The sequence below is a fragment of the Hyla sarda genome, chromosome 7 (genome assembly GCF_029499605.1).
Source record: "Hyla sarda isolate aHylSar1 chromosome 7, aHylSar1.hap1, whole genome shotgun sequence".
Classification (NCBI taxonomy): Eukaryota; Metazoa; Chordata; class Amphibia; order Anura; family Hylidae; genus Hyla; species Hyla sarda.
This window is the reverse complement of record NC_079195.1, coordinates 29,196,535-29,216,043: the sequence shown is the minus strand read 5'-3', so window position 1 is coordinate 29,216,043 and position 19,509 is coordinate 29,196,535. Positions and strand designations below refer to the sequence as shown.

General features: G+C 42.2%; 1 protein-coding gene across 9 annotated transcripts in view; it reads left to right on the top strand.

The window, feature by feature from the left end:
- Positions 1-19,509, top strand: part of PTPN6 (protein tyrosine phosphatase non-receptor type 6) — a 102,528-nt gene that overhangs the window by 70,939 nt on the left and 12,080 nt on the right. For all 9 annotated transcript variants that reach the window (XM_056528994.1, XM_056529002.1, XM_056529003.1 and 6 more), the window contains 4 exons: positions 8,947-9,043; positions 14,654-14,733; positions 14,893-15,042; positions 17,969-18,103. In XM_056528994.1, the coding sequence (XP_056384969.1) occupies positions 8,947-9,043; positions 14,654-14,733; positions 14,893-15,042; positions 17,969-18,103 (462 nt within the window). The remainder of the gene's footprint in view (positions 1-8,946; positions 9,044-14,653; positions 14,734-14,892; positions 15,043-17,968; positions 18,104-19,509) is intronic.

Sequence of the window (19,509 nt, the reverse complement as noted above, 5' to 3'; positions counted from 1 at the left end):
CACTGACCCACAAGGGCCCTGTGCGTCACGGAGAACATTACATATTTTAAACAATTAATTAATAAATGTCTATCCAGTATTCAAGATCCTGAGCCTCAATTTTCCTTTTAGATTTGTAAATTACTTCTATTTAAAAATCTTAATCCTTCAACTACTTATCAGCTGTTGTATGCTTTACAGGAAGTTTTTTTCTTTTTTGAATTTCCTTTCTGTCCGATCACAGTGCTCTCTGCTGACACCTCTGTCCATGTCAGGAACTGTCCAGAGCAGGAGCAAATGCCGATAGCAAACCTATGCTGCTCTGGACAGTTCCTGACATGGACAGAGGTGTCAGCAGAGAGCACTGTGGTCAGACAGAAAGGAAATTCAAAAAGAAAAGCACTTCCTGTGGAACATACAGCAGCTGATCAGTACTGGAAGAATTAAAAATGTAAAAATATCATCCAAATAGAAACACTATCCGGCACTGCTGTACAGGGAGTGAACGTAAATCCGCAATTAAAGTGCAAGTGTGGATATAGTCCTAAGGGTGGTGCTCAATCTTGCAGAAAGAGGAAGAATTCTTACAACATGGCAATGTAGAAGAAATGATGGCACTCACCCGGTGAATGGACTTGCAAGGATGACTTTATTTCGTGCTTGTCAACCAAAGTGCATGTGCATAGCAGCATTCAGCGTTCAGGCAGGTATAAGCGGACAAGGACGCCGGGAGACCCAGCGTGCAGGTTACTTCCGTGCTTCGTGAGACCATATCCGCTCCCAGGCTGATCCCAGGTAAATACCTGTAAGACCTCCCCTAGGGGCGGGAACTTAGAACACCATGTGAAATAATTAAACAAATGGTGAATATTGTGTACAGGTTAAAAACACTTAAAAACACAAAAATGTATAGCAACGCTGGAGTATAACAACTACATGTAACACATTTAAATAAAGATGCCTAGGTCCAGATTGTCATTCAGACCAAGTCTGCCTTGTGCGCATGATCCACCTGGCTTCCGTCTGCAGTAAGTCTTTGCGCCTGTCAATTCCATCCATCACTGGCACCCTTTCGATGCCAAAAAACCAGAGTGATGCAGGATTTCCATTATGAGCTTCCCAAACATGGTCTATAATTCTCGGTGAGCCTTTTCTACTCCGCAGGGAATAGATGTGGTCGCGGAATCTGAGATGTAGTTGGCGGGTGGTACTACCAATATAGAAACGTCCACAGTTGCGCTTAAACCCGTAGACCAAATAATTGGTTTTACAACAACAGAAGTCTTTGATCTTAATATCTATACCTCCTATAGTAATTGCTTTGCTACATAAAAGTCGAGGGCACCATTTACAATTCCCACACTTAAAATTACCTTTTAGATTAAGCCACTGTGTTTTTTTGTTCTGGGAAGACACAGATTTACAGCGAGTAAGGATATTACCTAGATTAGTGGCTCTGCGAAACGCTACAATTGGTTTCATAACAGAACACTCAGCAAGAATAGGATCGTTCTGTATCAAAAACCAATGTTTATTAATTGTTGTATGAATTACATTGTGCATAGGGCTGAACTGAAAGGAGAAGGTGAATCTATCCGATTGTTCTTTTCTCCTAACCGAACCACTAAGAAGTTTTCTCCTGTCCTGTCTGGATGCTTTTGCAAAGGCTCTCTCCAGGACCTTGGTAGGGTAACCCCTCTTTTCCAATCTCTCGGAGAGGTCCCTGGCCTGGCTGCAGAAATTATCAAAAGAACTATTGATTCTTCTAAGCCTTAACATTTGGCCATAAGGTATAGCAGTTTTCACGTGCTCCGGGTGGTAACTACCGTAATGTAGTAAGGAATTCCCTGCCGTGGGTTTCCTAAACCCGGTAGTTACCAACCCTTCATTGCTGGCCCTTACTAACACATCAAGGAACTCTAGTTCTACAGTACTCACATTAAAAGTAAAACTCAAATTCATGTCGTTTTGTGAGATGTGGTGGACGAAATCTGAAAAGTCGGCTTCCGACCCGGTCCAGACGACGAACACGTCGTCTACAAACCGGGTGAAACTCTTGATGAACCTTGAATAAGGATTCGTGGTGGAGAATATATATTTTCTCTCAAATGACACCATGAATAAATTGGCAAAAGTGCAGGCCACCGGAGTGCCCATGGCCACTCCAGAGGTCTGGCTATACCATACTTCATCAAAAGTAAATGCATTATTTTTCAATATGAATGCCAAGGCTTCACAGATAAAGTCCACACACATCTCACTGCGATCTGTTTTATCTAACATCTCTCTGATGCAAGCGATGCCCATATCTTGCGGAATATTGGTGTATAAGGACTCTATATCTATAGAGGCCAATATACACCCTTCTTGCCAATCCAGATCTGCAATGACAGCCAAAAACTCACTGGTGTCTTTAACCAAGGTAGGGACACTTTTTAAGAGAGGTCTCATTAAGAAATCAACATACCTGGAAATACACTCACTTATGGAGCCCACCCCGGACACAATAGGGCGTCCGGGGGGGGGGGGGGGTGGGGGGCTTCCAATCCCTTGTGTATTTTAGGTAAAAAATACCATGTTGGGGACTTAGGAACAGGAGGAATAAGCTTCACAGCCATTTTCTCAGAGAGAACACCCCTCTCTACTGCACTTCTAAGAAGGGTTTTTAGTTTAGAAGCAATTTTAAGGGTGGGATTACTGTCAAGCTTGTCATAGTTAGAAGAGTTCTCTAATTGTCTTATAGCTTCTGTAATATAGTACTTTTCTGTTAACATGACAATATTCCCACCCTTATCAGCCTTTTTAAAGACTACATTTTTTAAGGTTCCTGAGCCACGCCAAGGCTTCCCTTTCTTTTTGATTTAAATTATCTGTATGGGTAGGATATTTAAGAGCCTTGATGTCCTCCATCACTTTGTGGTGGAAGAGATCAAAGTTGCTCCCTGGAGCAGTCGGGGGGCTGAAACTGGACTTTACACCCCCTGTAAAAATATCATCGATGGTAAGCTGGCCTGTAGTTACATCTGTAGTACCTCCTAACAATTCGGTGAGATCGGAAAGACACTGGAGTTCTGTGCCCTCCGCTTCACTGAAAGAGCTAAACCCAAGGGGGCCAATAGAGATGGGAATTTCGGCATCTTTAATGTCACTACTACCCGTATTAAATTTATTAGAATAAAACTTTTTAAAATTAAGCTTTCTCAAAGATTTAAATAAATCAACTTCAAACTGAACCACATCAAAAACTTCATGAAAACAAAAATTAAGGCCCCGGCTCAAAACTGATAGTGCTGCGGCACTCAAAGTCACATCTGTTAAATTCACAACAGTAGTATTAGGCTGCAGACGGAAGCCAGGTGGATCATGCGCACAAGGCAGACTTGGTCTGAATGACAATCTGGACCTAGGCATCTTTATTTAAATGTTAGTTACATGTAGTTGTTATACTCCAGCGTTGCTATACATTTTTGTGTTTTTAACCTGTACACAATGTTCACCGTTTGTTTAATTATTTCACATGGTGTTCTAAGTTCCCGCCCCTAGGGGAGGTCTTACAGGTATTTACCTGGGATCAGCCTGGGAGCGGATATGGTCTCATGAAGCACGGAAGTGGGAGACAGCTGTAACCTGCACGCTGGATCTCCCGGCGTCCTTGTCCGCTTATACCTGCCTGAACGCTGAACGCTGCTATGCACATGCACTTTGGTTGACAAGCACAAAATAAAGTCATCCTTGCAAGTCCATTCACCGGGTGAGTGCCATCATTTCTTCTACATTGCCATAATTTAAAAATATGTTTAAAGGGGTACTCCACCCCTAAACATCTTATCCCCTATCCAAAGGATAGGGGATAAGATGTCAGATCGCCGGGGTCCCGCTGCTCGGGACCCCGTGGATTGCTGCTGCAGCACCCCGCTATCATTACTGCGCAGAGGGAGAACGCTCTGCACGTAATGACGGGAGATACAGGGGCCGGAGCATCGTTACGTCACGGCTCCACCCCTCGTGACGTCACGCCCGCCCCGTCGATACAAGTCTATGGGAGGGGGCGTGGCGGTCGTCACGCCCCCTGCCATAGACTTGCATTAAGGGGACGGGCCGTGATGTCATGAGGGGCGGAGCCATGACGTCACGCTGCTTCGGCCCCTGTATCGCCCGTCATTATGCACAGAGCGAACTCGTTCTGCGCAATAATGATGGCGGGGTGCCGCAGCGGCGATCCCCGGGGTCCCCAGCAGCGGGACCGCGGTGATCTAACATCTTATCCCCTATCCTTTGGATAGGGGATAAGATGCCAGGGGCGGAGTACCCCTTTAACTTTCTGGCACCAGCTGATTTAAAATAATGTTTTTTTAAATTTCCACCGGAGTACCCCTTTAATACTGACATTTACATCACCATCTATCTTTTCTCTCCAAGTCATCAATTGGACGTTGACCTGACGTGATGTCATCTGTTTCTATTCTGTACTTGGTTTATGATTGATTTATCTTCTTATCTTTCGTCTTGTGTCATTTTGCTAATATAACCTGACATTAATGCTGCCTAAACCACAACTCAAAAAACTATTTATTTTTTAATCAGTAATAAATTGCTTCAACATCACTGGGAAAATTCCTGACAAATCCCATTAAGTTAATGAATGTAATCATACCAGCAGTGAAAAAATAAAAAATAAATAAAGGTGCATGGCACTTGCCTCGGACCGTCTTATCCCTGGATACGTTTTGTCACACTTTTTTATATATGATCTTGTTAAAAAGCTTCAGAACACTTAAAAAATCTGATTTAAACACCTGGAAAAGAAACAACAACAAATAAACACTTCATAAAAACAAAAACCTGCAGAAAGCACTCGAAAAATCAACAAAATAAAATTTTTGATTGTAAAGCAAACATATTTTTTGATGCTCAAATGTGTGAACAGTAGCCTAGGTATTTTTTGTTTTTTAAATATTTTTATATAAAGCTTTTGTGAATTAAACTAAATTTTTGGGCACATTTTTCTACACATTCTTGTCAAAACGCATCAGAACATTTTTTAAATTCTGATTTGCATAAAATACCTTAAAAAACATACGCTCCATAAAAACATAAAACGCTCAAAAAGCAGCAACAAAAATATACCTTAGAACATTTTCAGCCTGTTTTGTTTGTAAAACAAATTTATTTTGATCTTTGACATTTGACATTCCAGGATTTCTTTTTTATTTGACTATGCTACAGGGGCTGTAAAGTTAGTGTAGTTCATAATATAGTGTCTGTACCTGTGTTTCATGGTGGTCTCGCAATTCTTATGTGATTTTTGCCCCAATGTTTATATTTAACAGCATACAAAATGTTGTCTCAGGTTTTCCCTGGTTGCAGTGTGGCCCGAGACATTACATCACTAGTCAAGTGATCAGAGGGAGCCTGTCTGCTTTAATGGGTGGAGTGACCGCTGGGAGGGAAATCATTCTGCAAGGAATTGTAGTTTTGCAACAGCTGGAAGCACCTTGGTTAGAAAACACTGGTCTATTGCATTGAAGGGAGCACAGGTGTGTTTGAGTGGGTGGGTTGACTGATGTGTGGGAGGGAGAAAAATAACCTTTCACTTACAAACAAGGAATCATGGGCCTTGTAGTTGGAGGGAGGGAACTGCAACAGAAAATAGCCAGTTCACAAAATGATAGCCACAGTGTTATTGTCAACTCATAAGATAGCTGTTTAGCTCCAAGACAAGCGCAGATCCTTCCTAAGCCTGTCCATTACTGTCTGGCAGGTATGTACTAAAATCACCTTATGGTGGAGAACCCCTTAAAAATACACAGTGTGAACAGTAGCCTGTGTGTTTTTAATGTTTTTAAATAAAGCTTTTGTGAATTTAAAAAAAAAATTGCCTTAGATCACTTTACTTCTAGAAAACTTTAGATTTTTGTGCACATTTTTTTTATCCATGTTCTTGTCAAAACGCCTCCGAAGAATAAAAAAAATCTAATTTGCATAAATCACCTGGAAAGAAACAATTAAACACTCCATAAGAACAAAAACCTGCATAAAGTGCTCTGAAAAGCAGCAATAAAAAAACAAACAAAAAAAAAGCCTTAAAGGGGTACTCCGGTGAAAACCTTTTTTCTTTTAAATCAACTGGTGGCAGAAAGTTAAACATATTTGTAAATTACTTCTATTAAAAAATCTTAATCCTTCCTGTACTTATTAGCTGCTGAATACTACAGAGGAAATTCTTTTCTTTTTGGAATGCTCTCTGATGACATCACGAGCACAGTGCTCTCTGCTGATGTTATTTTAATAATAATAATAATAATAATAATGCTTTATTTATTGTTGTCCTTAATTGGACTTGAACCCAAGTCCCCAGCGCTGCAAGGCAGCAGTGCTAACCACTGAGCCACCATGCTGCCCTTAGCATACATCTGCTATGCATGGTTGCTAAAATGGACAGAGATGTCAGCAGAGAGCACTGTGCTCGTGATGTCATCACAGTGTTCCAAAAAGAAAGGAATTTTCTCTGTAGCATTCAGCAGCTAATAAGTACTGGAAGGATTAAGATTTTTTAATAGAAGTAATTTACAAATATGTTTAACTTTCTGCCACCAGTTGATTTAAAAGAAAAAAGGTTTTCACCGGAGTACCCCTTTAAAGACTTGAGGCTTATTTTGCCTGTAAAACAAACTTTTTTTTTAATTATTATTATTATTAATAAAATACACTGTGTAAACAATAGCCTAGGTATATTTTTATATAAAGCTTGTGTGAATAAATAAATAAAGTAGACATTCAGATGCTTATCTGGTGTTGGCTATGGGGAAAGAATGTTTAGTCCCAGAGCTATCTCTCCTGTAGCCCCCCATACACATGCATGTTCAGCCTGGCTGAGTGTGCATGTTGTTTTCAATAGTGAGAGGGAAGTAAGTCATTGCCAGACAGCTCTAGCAGGAGAACAAAAGACTCGGCCTCCGGATCCTTTTCTCTATGGCATCATTTGTCAGTGTTTTCCAACCAAGGTGCCTCCAGCTGTTGCAAAACTACAACTCCCAACATGCATGTACAGCCTTACACATTAGATGGTTGGCTGATCCCGCCAAATGTCTGCCGAAAATGCCATGGTCCTCATTGGAAAGAAGCTTTTAAGTTTGGACAGATCTGGTAGACTCTTAAAGGGATACTCCGTCCCTATAGGGGGGATAGGAGATAACATGTCTGACTGCGGGGGTCCCGGCGCTGGGGACCCCCCATGATCCCCGTGCTGCACCCCGTGTTCGTTTAGAGCGTCGGGTTCCGTACCGGAGGCTCGTGATGTCACGGCCACGCCCCCTCAATGCAAGTCTATGGGAGGGGGAGTGACGGCCATCACGCCCCCTCCCATAGACTTGCATTGAGGTCACAAGCCTCCACCCTGCATCGTTAGTCATCTGGCACTGAGCGAATTTCGCTCCATGCACCGGATGTCTGGGGTGCCGCAGCCGAGATTACGGGGGTCCCCAGCAGCTAGACCCCCGCGATCAGACATCTTATCTTAGATGTCTAGGGGCGGAGTACCCCTTTAAGGGAGGGTCACAGATAATGGATCCACTGATGACTGACCCTAGAGAGAGCCCCTTGCCTGTGCCCGTATGTCCGCTCGTGTCAGCTATCCGCCGCTACGTGCGCACACAGGGATCAGCGCCGCTCTCTGCCTAGCTGTGGGAGCAGAGGAGCGTCCGCAATGTCCGTGAGTAAACTACACATGCACAGTTTACTACAGTCGCGCAGATCTCTGTGTGTTTGCTCGTAGCAGCGGATCGCACAGGCAGGGGGTTCACTCTAGGGTCGGTCATTTTCATTTGGACAGCTGCTGAACCACAAGCTGTATCAGGGCATGCTGGGAGTTGTAGTTAGTATCTAACTGCAACTCCCAAATTTAAATAAATAAATAAAAAAGCAATCAAAAAGTCACATTGAAACAAAACAATCACATCAAAACAAAAATGGTCCTGTTAAAAAATACAGATCGGGGCGCAAAACATGAGCCCATATACAGGCCGGTATAAGGAGAAATAAAAAAGTTTAAGGGGTCAGAAAAGGACAAAATTCCCCCGTATATGTGTGTCCTGTGATGTCACGCATATATAATTAATTATGCAAATTAGCATGTCCGGTATTTTTTTTTTTGCAAGAAAGGTGGCAACCTGATCCACAGCGTGAAATACGCCGAAGTCCATTACATGTGACTAGAGATGAGCGAACTTACAGTAAATTCGATTCGTCACGAACTTCTCGGCTCGGCAGTTGATGACTTATCCTGCATAAATTAGTTCAGCTATCAGGTGCTTCGGTGGGCTGGAGACTCTTTCCTAGGACTGTATCCACCTTTTCCAGCCCACCGGAGCACCTGAAAGCTGAACTAATTTATGCAGGATAAGCCATCAACTGCCGAGCCGAGAAGTTCGTGACAAATCAAATTTACTGTAAGTTCGCTCATCTCTACATGTGACCTTCCCTTATTAAAGGGGTACTCCGGTGGAAAACATTTTGTTTTAAATCAACTGGTGCCAGAAAGTAAAATAGATTTGTAAAGGACTTCTATTAAAAAATCTTTACTTTTTAGCAGCTGTATGCTCTAGAGGAAATTCTTTTCTTTTTGAATTTCTTTTTTGTCTTGTCCACAGTGCTCTCTGCTGACACCTGATGCCCGTATCAGGAATTGTCCAGAACAGGAGAAAATCCCCATAGCAAACCTGTGCTGCTCTGGACAGTTCCTGATACGGACAGAGTTGTCAGCAGAGAGCACTGCGGACAAGACAAAAAAGAAATTAAAAAAGAAAAGCATTTCCTCTGTAGCATGCAGCTGCTAAAAAGTACTGGAAGGGTAAAGATTTTTTTTACTAGTCTGTTTACAGTAACTTTCTGGCACCAGTTGATTTAAATTTTAAAAAAAAGTTTTCCCCCGGAGTACCCCTTTAAGTATTGTGTCTCTTTCCTTTGCAGGCTCTTCAGAAACAAGAAGCCAACTTATTGTACGAGAGGACAGAGGGTCAACGGCCGGAAAACAAAAGCAAAAACCGATACAAAAATATCCTTCCCTGTGAGTTTACCTGAATTTCAGCCGCGACCTGGTTATTTACTGTATTTCAGTGTGATAGCCTGGGGGGGTGTAGGGTATGGGGAGTGTAGCTGTGCGGTAGTTTAAGGGTGCTTGTTAACCCTTGCTATTCGTGAAGCCAGGGTGAGGGCTCCTCAGTAATGCTTGTCCTACCGCCACCCTTCCCAAGAGCGATAGGGAGGTAGAGAATAATAGAATGTCCACAACCGGAGAGTTTTCTGAAACAATTGTAACTTTTACTGAAGATTTTCTGCAAGCTTCAATAACGGAACAGTCTCTATGCATACAACTGCTTTCTTTGGAGATTGACAAAGGTTGGGACTTTAGCAATTTAGAGTTTTTAGGTATTATGCGCTGCTCCACCGGATTTAGGGGATTAGTTACGGTCCAGTAGTCACACTAGCTTTAGTGGGGGTAGATTAGAACTCACGGTTTTGGTTCTGCAAAGGTCGGTAGGTTTTTCAGGTCTAGCGTGTCTTTGCAAGTTGCGCAAATCCGTCCTGCTAGTCCGGCATCCATGAGAGCAGCAACCCAATAGAGCGATAATTGGACGCAGCTCCCTTATATGGGCAGGGGCTCGACTAGTGCTAAATGGTCCATTACTGATGTCAATCACCATTACAAAGATGTGTGGGTAACACGTGACCCAAGGACCTCCTAAGGTCCTCCAACATACCGAAGGTCCTGCGACGCTAAACAAGGTAAGTACTATACATTATCCTAGATATATACTAGTATTAAATATATACATATATTAACATTACACAATTAGATTTAAGGAGAGGCGACTAGGGGCTGTCCCACCTGAGGAACCCTACCTGAGCGTAGTTACTCTGACTTTGGGGACCTCTACACTAGGTACAGTATGTAATACGGTACCGGGACACCACATCAGCATTAATTTGACCAGAATTTCCGCATGAATACACAGAGCACTTTTAAAAATTGCTTTTATTCAGTGAAAAAGTTTAAATTATGAGTGGAATCCATGCGACTTCTACGCGATTGCCGCACGAAAATCTCACAAAATCGTTATTTTGTAGAAAAAAATAAAAATAAAATTGACTTCAATGGGCTTCTACAGCTGTTCCTTTTCCTGCCCCTGATACAAAAATGCTGGCTGGAAATCAGCTCCAATGATGGGGCACAACGCTGACAATCTCATCTCCTTGATGTCCCCTCCATGCAGCACAGCGCTGATCTGCATGATTCACGGCGCCCAATGCGTGGACTTTTCCAATGGGTTCCAGTGGGTGAAAAAAAAGAATTGCTCCAAAAAGTGGTCAAATGAGGGGGTGATCTGCTTATAGAGGGGCAACTTCCAGCTGGAGGTTTGCCCCCCCCCCCCATGTGAACGTACAGGGTACATTCACACGAGCAGGCTTACAGTAATTTTTCTGCTTCAAGTATGAGCTGCGGCAAATTTTTCGCCGCAGCGCAAACTCCTAGCAGGGAACTCCCTGTAAACCTCCGCCAGTGGGAATGTACCCTAAAAACACTACACTACACTAACACATAATAAAGGGTAAAACACTACATATACACCCCTTACAATGCCCCCCCCCCCCCAATAAAAATTAAAAAATGTATTGTACTGCAGTGTTTCCAAAACGGAGCCTCCAGCTGTTGCAAAACAACAACTCCCAGCATTTCCGGAGAGCCACTGACTGTCCAGGCATGCTGGGAGTTTAGCAACAGATGGAGGCACCCTGTTTGGGAATCACTGGTGTAGAATACCCCTATGTCCACCCCTATGCAATCCCTAATTTAGTACTTCGGAGCCCTGTCGTATTTCAAGGAAACAGTTTAGTGCCACATATGGGGTATCTCCGTACTCGGGAGAAATTACACTAAACAAATTTTGGGGGGCTTTTTCTCCTTTTACCCCTTATGAAAAGGAAAAGTTGGGGTCTACACCAGCCTGTTAGTGTAAAAAAAAAATGTATTTACACTAACATGCTGGTGTTGCCCTTTACTTTTTATTTTCACAAGAGGTAAAAGGAAAAAAAGACCCCCAAAATTTGTAACGCAATTTCTCCTGAGTACGGAAATACCCCATATGTGGGCACAAAATGATCTGCGGACGCACAACAAGGCTCAGGAGTGAGAGCGCACTATGTACATTTGAAGCCTAAATTGGTGATTTGCACAGGGGTGGCTAATTTTACAGCGGTTCTGACATAAACACAAAAAATAAATACCGACATGTGACCCCATTTTGGAAACGACACCCCTCACGGAATGTAACAAGAGGTATAGTGAGCATTAACACCCCACAGGTGTTTGACAAATTTTCGTTAAAGTTGGATGGGAAAATGAAAAAAATTATTTTTTTTTCACTAAAATGCTGGTGTTACCCTAAATTTTTCATTTTCACAAGGGAAAATAGGAAAAAAGCCCCCAAAATTTTTTAGCCCCATTTCTTCTGAGTAAGAAAATACCCCAAATGTGGATGTAAAGTGCTCGGCAGGTGAACTACAATGCTCAGAAGAGAGGGAGCGCCATTGGGATTTTGAAGAGAAAATGTGTCCGGAATTGAAGGCCAGGTGTGTTTACAAAGCCCCCATTACAATGGACCCCCCCACATGTGACCCCATTTTGGAAACTACACCCCTCACGTAATGTAATAAGGGGTACAGGGAGCATTTACGCCCCACAGGTGTCTGACAGATTTTTGAAACAGTGGTCTGTGAAAATGAAAAATTTAATTTTTCATTTGCTCAGCCCACTGTTCCAAAGATCTGTCAAATGCCAGTGGGGTGTAAATACTCACTGCACCCCTTATTAAATTCTGTGAGGGGTGTAGTTTCCAAAATGGGGTCATATGTGGGGGGTCCACTGTTCTGGCACCACGGGGGGCTTTGTAAACGTGCATGGCCCCTGACTACCATTCCAAACAAATTCACTCTTCAAAAGCTCAATGGCGTTCCTCCTCTTCTGAGCATTGTAGTTTGACCGCAGGGCCCTTGACGTCCACAAATGGGTTACAAATTTTGGGGAGTATTTTCTGCTATTAACCCTTGCAAAAATGTGAAATTTGGGGGGAAACACATTTTAGTGAAATTTTTTTTAAATTTTTTTTACATATGCAAAAGTTGTGAAACCCCTGTGGGGTATTAAGGTTCACTTTATTCCTTATTACGTTCCTCAAGGGGTCTAGTTTCCAAAATGGTATGCCATGTGTTTTTTTTTTTTGCTGTTCTGACACCATAGGGGCTTCCTAAATGCGACATGCCCCCCGACCAAAATTTGCTCTCAAAAAGCCAAATATGACTCCTTCTCTTCTGAGCATTGTAGTTCGCCCATAGTGCACTTCAGGTCAACTTATGGGGTACCTCCACACTCAGAAGAGATGGGGTTACAAATTTTGGGGGGTCTTTTCTGCTATTAACCCTTGAAAAAATGTGAAATTTGGGGGGAAACACACATTTTAGTGAAAATGTATTATTTTTTTTTTACATATGCAAAAGTCGTGAAACACCTGTGGGGTATTAAGGCTCACTTAATTTCTTGTTACATTCCTCAAGGGGTCTAGTTTCCAAAATGGTATGCCATGTGGGGGGGGGGGTTGCTGTTCTGGCACCATAGGGGCTTCCTTAATGCAACATGCCCCCCAAAAACCATTTCAGGAAAATGTACTCTGCAAAATCCCCTTGTCGCTCCTTCGCCTCTGAGCCCTCTACTGCACCCGCCAAACACTTTACATAGACATATGAGGTATGTGCTTACTCGAGAGAAATTGGGCTACAAATACAAGTATAAGTTTTCTCCTTTTACCCCTTGTAAAAATTCTAAAATTGGGTCTACAAGAACATGCAAGTGTAAAAAATGAAGATTGTGAATTTTCTCCTTCACTTTGCTGCTATTCCTGTGAAACACCTAAAGGGTTAAAACACTGACTGAATGTCATTTTGAATACTTTGGGGGGTGCAGTTTTTATAATGGGGTCTTTTATGTGGTATTTCTAATATGAAGACCCTTCAAATCCACTTCAAACCTGAACTGGTCCCTGAAAAATAGTGAGTTTGAAAATTTTGTGAAAAATTTGAAAATTATTGCTGAAATTTGAAGCCCTCTGGTGTCTTCCAAAAGTAAAAACTTGTCAATTTTATGATGCAAACATAAAGTAGACATATTGTATTTGTGAATAAAAATTTTTATTTTGAATATCCATTTTCCTTACAAGCAGAGAGCTTCAAAGTTAGAAAAATGCTAAATTTTCAATTTTTTCACGAAATTTTGGGATTTTTCACCAAGAAAGGATGCAAGTTACCACAAAAATTTACCACTATGTTAAAGTAGAATATGTCACGAAAAAACTTTCTCGGAATCAGAATGATAAGTAAAAGCATTCCAGAGTTATTAATGTTTAAAGTGACAGTGGTCAGATGTGCAAAAAACACTCTAGTCCTAAGGTGTAAAATGGCCTGGTCCTTAAGGGGTTAATGTGGGAAACTATGCCACCTAATGTGGGGAAACTATGCTACCTAATGTCAGGGGCCTGAATGAGCTGCTGCATATGGGGGGCCTTAATAAATAAATAACAACTCTGATATTGGGGGGGGGGTCCTCCTGAGCAACTGACATGGGTGGGGGCTTCCCTGAGCAAGTGACATATGGGGGTCCACCTGAGTAAGTGACATATGAAGGGGGGTTGGTTCCAAAAACAATTGACCTATGGGGGGGGGGGGGCACGTTCTTTACACAGGGGCCCTCTGCTGTCTGTGACCGCCCCTTATTTTTATATATATATATATATATATATATATATATATATGTAAATCTTGCACATTTTTTTCTCAGCTGTGACTTGAAGTGGGGTTACAAAGTGCTGTTCTGAAGTAATTTATTGTTTTTTTGCTTTGTTTTAGCCAAATTCATCAATCCCCTGTGATAATATGATAAATATGTCACACATAAGCAAAACCAAAGCAAACCACAATGGGGGAGATTTATCAAAAACCTGTCCAGAGGAAATCTTGCCCAGTTTCCCATAGCAACCAATCAGCTCTCTTCTTTCATTTTGCAGAGGCCTTGTTAAAAATGAAAGAAGGGATCTGATTGGTTGCTATGGGCAACTGGGCAACTTTTCCTCTGGACAGGTTTTGATCAATCTCCCCCAATGATTACAGAACTCGCTTACCAAAGCAACAATGATAAATGTCCCTCATTCCGCTCAGAAATTTCAGTGTAGCAGAGTCCCATTGATTTCCATGGGATTCTGCTGCACTGAGCACACATCGCAATTTCCGTGACAGATTTTTCTGCAGCATCTGCCACGGAAATTCCGATTCCGGCGTCCGCAGAAAGAATAGACATGTCTATTCTTTCTGCGGATTCCTCTCGGAAATGCATCTACGAGACGACGCATTTCCGAACGGTCCTAATGCCCGCCAGAACATTCAATTCTGCGTAATGTTCACCAGTGTTTTCTGGTCGGACATTCTGCACATTTTCGGCCAATGGGAACATGGCCTGAGGGGGGAATCTAACATACAGGGTGGAGTAGGGTGTGCAATGGTTTACCCTAAACCCTCCAGTCTGAACTGGTACCTAACTTTTCTCCCATCTTATTCTCTCTTCTCTTTCCAGTTGATTACACAAGAGTTATACTACGTTGCGGAGACCCCAAGGTTCCAGGCTCAGATTATATCAATGCCAATTACGTGACGGTGAGCGTCTTGGGTGGAAGGTTGAGACCCCACAGCCTTCATCTATACCATTTGTAAAATTTATTAGCCAGTTTTGAAACCTAGGGACAATTTTGATTTAAATTTTAAATTTTTTTTATTTATTTATTTTTACTTTTTTATGATTTTTCTCTTTCCCAGAACCAACTAATGGGTGAAGATGAACCATCCAAACGCTTCATCGCTTGCCAGGGGTGTCTGGCATCCACCACGGGACACTTCTGGGAGATGATATGGCAGGAAAATAGCCGAGTCATAGTGATGACTACAAAAGAGATAGAGAAGGGGCGGGTGAGGCTTCCTGCTTTATTTTTGTTTGTTTTTTGTTTTTAACAGTACTGTTTTACTTTCTTTTTTTTTTTATCTTTAGGCTAGGTTCACACTACGGGATCTCCAGGCTGAAAATTTCCGCCCGTAGATTCCGAGTGCACCCAACGCCGACTAAATCAGTCGGCGCTAGGACCGCGCGAACACTGCAGTCTCCAATAGACTGCAATGTGTTCTGCAAGTATTTCCGCCTGAAGAAAGAGCAACGTCATTCTTCAGGTGGAAATTTCCAAGCGGATTTTCCGTTCACAAATTCCATTCACTACACTATACATTTTAGCAAGCGGAATTTCTGCCTGCAATTTCAAAGCGGAATTGCAGGTGTAAATTCCGTAGTGTGAACCTAGCCTTAAAGGGGTTATCCAGGAAAATACTTTTTTTTTATCTCAACTGGCTCCAGAAAGTTAAACAGATTTGTAAATTACTTCTATTAAAAAATCTTAATCCTTTCAGTATTTATGAGCTGCTGAAGTTGAGTTGTTCTTTTCTGTCTAAGTGCTCTCTGATGACACGTGTCTCGGGAGCTGTCCAGAGTAGAAGCAAATTCCCATAGGAACTGCACAGAGCAGAATAGTTTTCCTATGGGAATTTGCTTCTACTCTGGACAGCTCCTCCAGACAGGAAAGAACGACTCAACTTCAGCAACTGATAATTATTAGAAAGATTAAGATTTTTTAATAGAAGTAATTTACAAATCTGTTTAGCTTTCTGGAGCCAGTTGATTAAAAAAAAAAGTTTTTTCCTGGATAACCCCTTTAAAGAAGTAAAGTTGGCTACATCTTAGATCAGTGTTCCCCAACCAGGGTGCCTCCAGCTGTTTCAAAACTAACAACTCCCAGCATGCCCGGACAGCCGAAGGCTGTCCGGGCATGCTGGGAGTTGTTAGTTTTGCAACAGCTGGAGGCACCCTGGTTGGGGAACACTGTCATAGATAGTCATCGGTCAAATGTTTGTTTGTTTCTTCCTGGCAGTTATTTCTTCCACTGTCCCCCATACACGTGCATGTTCGGTTCGGTTGAGCATGCATATGAAGTAAAGCGCTGCGTCCTGCAGCGGCTTATTTTCCCAATTCAATTAAACATGTTGAATTACAATTTCCCAAAGCTTCTGCCCCCCCATGGAGGAAGTCGGGAGGCCCCACACACATTAGAGGGGCGGGCAGTCCCTCTGAAATTGACATATCCTCTGCATAGAAATAAAGAAAAATAATTAAAGGGGTATTCCGACTCAAAATAACTTATCCACAGGAAAGGGGAAAAGTGTCAGATGGCTGGGACCTCCCTCGAATGCCATAATGGGGGGGCCCGGTTCTTTGTTATGAATGGAGAGGCGGGTTGTGCATGCGCCCCACCGCTCCATTTATTGTCTATGGGCAGCTACCATAGAGAATAAATGGAGCAGCGCAAGGACGACTAGCTGCTCCATCCATAACAAAGATAATGGATACGTTATTTTAAGTTGGAATACCCCTATCAATTCTATCTCCCTGCAGCTTTACTAATGACTTCAATCAGAAAAACAAAAGGGGCGTGTCCGAGGCAAACTCTGAGCCCGCCCTCACTCACCATGCCTTCACTTCCTCCCTGAGTCTGCTGGGCTGGGTCTCCTTAAAGGGGTATTCCAGGAAAAAAACTTTTTATATATCAACTGGCTCCAGAAAGGTAAACAAATTTGTAAATGACTCCTATTAAAAAATCTTAATCCTTTCAATAATTATCAGCTGCTGAAGTTGAGTTGTTGTTTTCTGTCTGGCAACAGTGCTCTCTGCTGACATCTCTGCTTGTCTTGGGAACTGAACAGAGTAGAAGAGGTTTGCTATGGGGATTTGCTTCTAAACTGGGCGGTTCCCGAGACAGGTGTCATCAGAGAGCACTTAGACAGAAAAGAACAACTCAACTTCATCAGCTCATAAGTACTAAAAGGATTAAGATTTTTTAATAGAAGTAATTTACAAATCTGTTTAGCTTTCTGGAGCCAGTTGATATATGAAAAAAAAGTTTTTTCCTGGATAACCCCTTTAAAGGAGTACTCCGGTAGAATTTTTTTATTTTTTTTTTTAAATCAACTGGTGCCGGAAAGTTAAACAGATTTGTAAATGACTTCTAAAAAAAAATCTTTACCCTTCCAGTACCTTTTAGCAGCTGTATGCTACAGAGGAAATTCTATACTTTTTTAATTTCTTTTTTGACTTGTCCACAGTGCTCTCTGCTGCCAGGAACTGTCCAGAGCTGCATAGGTTTTCTATGGGGATTTTCTCCTGCTCTGGACAGTTCCTGATACGGGCATCAGGTGTCAGCAGAGAGCACTGTGGACAACACAAAAAAGAAATTCAAGAAGTAAAGAATTTCCTCTGTAGCATACAGCTGCTAAAAGGTACTGGAAGGGTAAAGATTTTTTAATAGAAGTCATTTACAAATCTGTTTAACTTTCTGGTACCAGTTGATTTAAAAAAAAAAAATTAAAAAAGTTTTTGCCACCAGAGTACCCCTTTAAACAGTCACTGGTGGTTGCCCTGTAACCCCCTCCTCTCTGTTCTCATGCTGCAGTCTGATAGCACAGGAGTGAGCACAGAGGAGTGCTTGTCTTGCCCTCACTTTTTGGACTTTGTCCATGCCTGTGCAGCCGGGATTATGTTCTGGATGGTATAGGGACCCCTAGTGGACTTTTTTTTTTATTTTTTATAACCCTTTATTTTTATAAAAAGGAGATAACATTTTTTAAGAAGTATATTAGAAAGGTTAATGTTTTGTCAAGATGTAGAACATATAAAGAGTTTTTGATTCTGACAGCGCCCATTCAACCTCTTATGTATTTTGTCTTTCTGACCATTTCATGTCGTTCCGGACTGTATTACAGTAATTCGAATACTCACCATTTAATTCCATCCTAGACTAAATGCGTCCTCTACTGGCCAGAGCCAGGGACTGACGGGAAGGAATTTGGACGTTTTTGGGTTGAAATTCTTTCAGAACATGAAGCCATGGAGTACAGGATACGGACTCTGCGAATCTCCCTCCTGAGTGATGTGAGTATACAACCAGGCAGAATAGAGGGCATTGTCATCAGGAAAGCTGGGTGACGGTTATAACCCAGCTTTCCCAGAAACGTATAAATAGTTGACAGCATCTCCTTTCTGGTAATAGGGGTGGACGTAGGTTATTTAGCGTGTATATATATATATATATATATATATATATATATATATATATATATACTGCTCAAAAAAATAAAGGGAACACTTAAACAACACAATGTAACTCCAAGTCAATGACACTTCTGTGAAATCCAACTGTCCACTCAGGAAGAACACTGATTGACAATCAATGTCACATGATGTTGTGCAAATGGAACAGACAACAAGTGGAAATTATAGTCAATTAGCAAGACACCCCCAATAAAGGAGTGGTTTTGCAGGTGGTGACCACAGACCACTTCTCAGTTCCTATGCTTCCTGGCTGATGATTTGGTCACTTTTGAATGCTGACGATGCTTTCACTCTAGTGGTAGCATGAGACGGAGTCTGCAGCCAACAAAAGATGCTCAGGTAGTGCAGCTAATCCAGGATGGCACATCAATGCGAGCTGTGGCAAGAAGGTTTGCTGTGTCTGTCAGCGTAGTGTCCAGAGCATGGAGGTGCTACCAGGAGACAGGCCAGTACATCAAGAGATGTGGAGGAGGCCATAGGAGGGCAACAACCCAGCAGCAGGACCGCTACCTCCACCTTTGTGCAAGGAGGAGCACTGCCAGAGCCCTGCAAAATGCATGTATCCACTCAAACGGTCAGAAACAGACTCCATGAGGGTGGTATGAGGGCCCGACGTCCACAGGTGAAGGTTGTGCTTACAGCCCAACACCATGCAGGACGTTTGGCATTTGCCAGAGAACACCAAGATTTGCAAATTTTCCACTGGCGCCTTGTGCTCTTCACAGATGAAAGCAGGTTCACACTGAGCACATGTGACAGACGTGACATAGTCTGGAGATGCCGTGGAGAACGTTCTGCTGCCTGCAACATCCTCCAGCATGACCGGTTTGGGGGTGGGTCAGTAATGGTGTGGGGTGGCATTTCTTTGGGGGGCCACACAGCCTTTCATGTGCTTGTCAGAGGTAGACTGACTGCCATTAGGTACCGAGATGAGATCCTCAGACCCCTTGTGAGACCATATGCTGGTGCGGTTGGAACTGGGTTCCTCCTAATGCAAGACAATGCTAGACCTCATTCAGTTCATTCATTCAGATCTAGGATGTGTTATCTTAGTGTTCCCTTTATTTTTTTGAGCAGTATATATATATATATATATAAAAATATATATATATATATATATATATATATATATATATATAAAAATATATATATATATATATATAATCCTTCCACTGCCAGGAGCCAAACAGTGATATTCTCTGTAGTCCTCTCAAGGATCCATCTCA